Here is a 3,258-nt window from a genome sequence, read left to right on the forward strand (position 1 = left end):
AACTCAAAATAAGAAGAAATAGCTGCAAACATCCATTGATAATTGGAATGTGGAATGTAAAAAGTATGAATCTAGGAAAATTAGAAGTCATCAAAAATGAAACGGAAGCACAAAAATCAGAATCCTAGGCTTTAGTGAGATAAAACTGACTGGTATTAACCACTCTGAATAAGACCATCATACGGTTTACTATGCTAGGAATGACAAGTTGAAAAGGAACTCATCAACAAAAAGATCTGTCTTGAAGTATATAATACTATCTGTTATAGGATAATATCTATATGCCTGCAATGAACACCAGTTAATAAAACTATTATTCAACTTATAATCAACCACTCAAAGCCAGTGATGAAGAAATTGAAGAGTTCTACCAACTTTTTCTTTCTGGAATTGATCAAATATGCACTAAAAATGCATTGGTAATTACTGGTGATTGGTACAGAAATTAGAAACAAAGTAATTGGAAAATATGACCTTGGTGGCAGAAACAGTGCTGGAGACTGCATGACAAAATTTTGCAAAACAAATCTATCAGCACCGTTCCCCCAACATTTTTTTAAACAACACAAAAGGCAGCTATACACATGGACGTCAAGCAGTAGAATGCACAGGAATAAAACTGGCTACATCTGTGGGGAGAGACGAGAAAGAAATTCAATTTCATCAGCCAAAACAAGGCCAGGGGCAGACTGTGGAACAGAACATCAACTGCTAATGTGCAAGTTCAGGTTGAAGCTGAAGAAAATTACATGATGATCAAAATATGATACTGAATATAGTCCACCTATATTTAGAGATCATCTAATGACCGAAGGCCACAAGTGTTGTGGGATGTTAGCAAGAATGTCATACATAAAGAAAGCAAGCGATCATTAAAAAGATGGGAAAGAAAGAAAAGATTAAAGTGGATGTCAGAAGAGACTCTGAAACTTGCTCTTGAACATTGCTGTCAAGTAGGTTCCAACTCATGGGGAACCTATGTAGGGTTTCTGAGGAGCAGTTTGAACTACTAACCTTGTGGTTCACAGTCCAGTGTTGATCCTGCAGTGCCACACCAGTTCTTGAACATAGAGAAGCTAAAGTTAATAGAAGAAATGATGAAGTGAAGGACCTCAATAGAAAATCTTAAATGCCAGCTTGAGAAGAAATATTAATGTATTATAATGAAATGTGCAAAGACCTGGCGTTAGAAAGCCAAAAAAGAAAGAAAAGTTCAGCATTTTTCAAGCTGAAAGGACTGGAGAAAAAATTCAAGACTTGCAATATTGAAGAATTCTATGGACAGAATACTGAACAATGTTAAGAAGCATCAAAAGAAGAGGGAAGGAATATACAAAATCACTGTACCAAAAAGAATTGGTTGGCATTCAAACGCTTCAAGAGAAACAACTGCAATGAAGGAAGACGTCCAAGTTGCACTGAAGACACAAGTGAAAAACAAGACTCCAGGAATTGATGCGAATAAAAATTGAAATGTTTCAACAAACTGATACAGCACTGGAAGCACTTATTAGCCTATGCTAAGAAATTTGGAACACAGCTACTTGGCCAACTGACTGGAAGAGATCCGTATCTGTGCACATTCCAGAGAAAGATGACCCAATAAAATACAGAAATTATCAAACAATATCATTGATATCCCACACAAGTAACATTTTGCTCAAAATAATTAAAAAATGGCTGAAGCAACACATCAACAGAGAACTGCCAGAAATTCAAGCCAAATTCAGAAGAGGACTTGGAATGAGGGTTATCACTGCTGATGTCATAGGATCTTGGCTGAAAGCAGAAAACAAAACAAAGATTTTTTATTTGTGTTTTTATTGACTATGTAAAGGCATCTGACTGTGTGAATCATAACAAGCTATGGATAACATGGTGGAGAATGGGAATTCTAGAACATTTAACTGTGCTCATGAGGAACCTGTACAAAGACCATGCGGCAGTTGTTGAAACAGAACAAGGTGATACTGCCTGGTTTAAAATCAGGAAAGGTGTGTGCCAGAGTTTTATTTTCACCATACTTAATTGACCGGTATGCTGAGCAAATAATCTGAGAAACTGGAATATATGAAGAAGAATGTGGCATTAGGACTGGAGGAAAGCACATATGATAACACAATTTTGCTTGCTGAAAGTGAAGAGAACTTACATGTTTACTTATGAAGATAAAAGAAAACAGTCTTCAGTATGGATTACAACTCAAAGTAGAGAAAATGCAAATCCTCACCACTGGACCAATAAATATCACAATAAATGGAGACAATATTGAAGTGGTCAAGAATTTCATTTTACTTGGATCCACGATCAATGCTCACGGAAGCAACAATCAAGAAATAAGATGCACTGGGGAAATCTGCTGCAAAAGGCCTCTTTAAAGTGTTAAAGAACAAAGATGTCACGTTAGGACTAAGGCCAAGGTATTTTCAAAAGCCTTATATGCATGTAAAAGCTGGACAATGAGTAAGGAAGACCAGGGAAGAGTTGATGCATGTGAACTATGGTGTTGGCAAAGACTACTGAAAGTACCAAGGACTGCTTTAAAAAACAAACAAATCTGTCTTTGAAGAAGTCCTGTCAGAATGCTTCTTAGAATCAAGGACAGCAAGACTTCATCTCATGGACTTTGCCCATGTTATGAGGAGGGCTCATATTTTGAAAAGGATATAATACTTGATAAAGTGGAGGATCACTGAAAAAGAGAAAGACCCCCAACAAGAAGCAGTGGCTGCAACACTGGGCTCCAACTTAACAATTTTGAGGCTGGATCAGAACCCAGCAGTGTTTCATTCTGTTGTACATAGAGTTTCTATGGGTCGGAACTTACTCACCAGTACCTAACAACTAACAAATTAAACTCTTCCAAATGATCAGAGTTACCATAAAATTGTCCTCTGAGTATACGATGTCAGAAAGCATAGAGCAATCTTCCTTAAGTTACCTCTGGATAAGCTGCTGGAAAAGAATGAAGGTGCGATCCCACAACACTTGTTTGTTTTTTGTGATGGGGTCGTGGTCATAGGTGTATTTCTGCTCCAATTCCTCCAGCTTCTTGAGCTGCTGTCGAACCTGCTGCAGACTCTCCGCAACAATGGTAAACCTGGAAGGGAAGAAGCATAGGTGTCTCAGTTATAAACGGCCCAAAGAAGACTGAAGTCGTCAAGGACTTCATTCTTCTTAGATCAACCATCAACACTCAGGGAAGCAGCAGTCAAGAAATCAAATGACGTATTGCATTAGGCAAATCTGCTGCACGAG

General features: G+C 37.8%; 1 protein-coding gene across 1 annotated transcript in view; it reads right to left on the reverse strand.

Moving 5' to 3' along the window:
* STAT1 (signal transducer and activator of transcription 1, 91kDa) overlaps positions 1-3,258 on the reverse strand; it is a 56,657-nt gene that overhangs the window by 34,475 nt on the left and 18,924 nt on the right. Inside the window, exon 8 of the mRNA XM_006864051.1 lies at positions 2,942-3,100. Coding sequence (XP_006864113.1) covers positions 2,942-3,100 — 159 coding nt within the window. The remainder of the gene's footprint in view (positions 1-2,941; positions 3,101-3,258) is intronic.

This window comes from Chrysochloris asiatica, unplaced genomic scaffold, assembly GCF_000296735.1.
Source record: "Chrysochloris asiatica unplaced genomic scaffold, ChrAsi1.0 scaffold00059, whole genome shotgun sequence".
Taxonomy (NCBI): Eukaryota; Metazoa; Chordata; class Mammalia; order Afrosoricida; family Chrysochloridae; genus Chrysochloris; species Chrysochloris asiatica.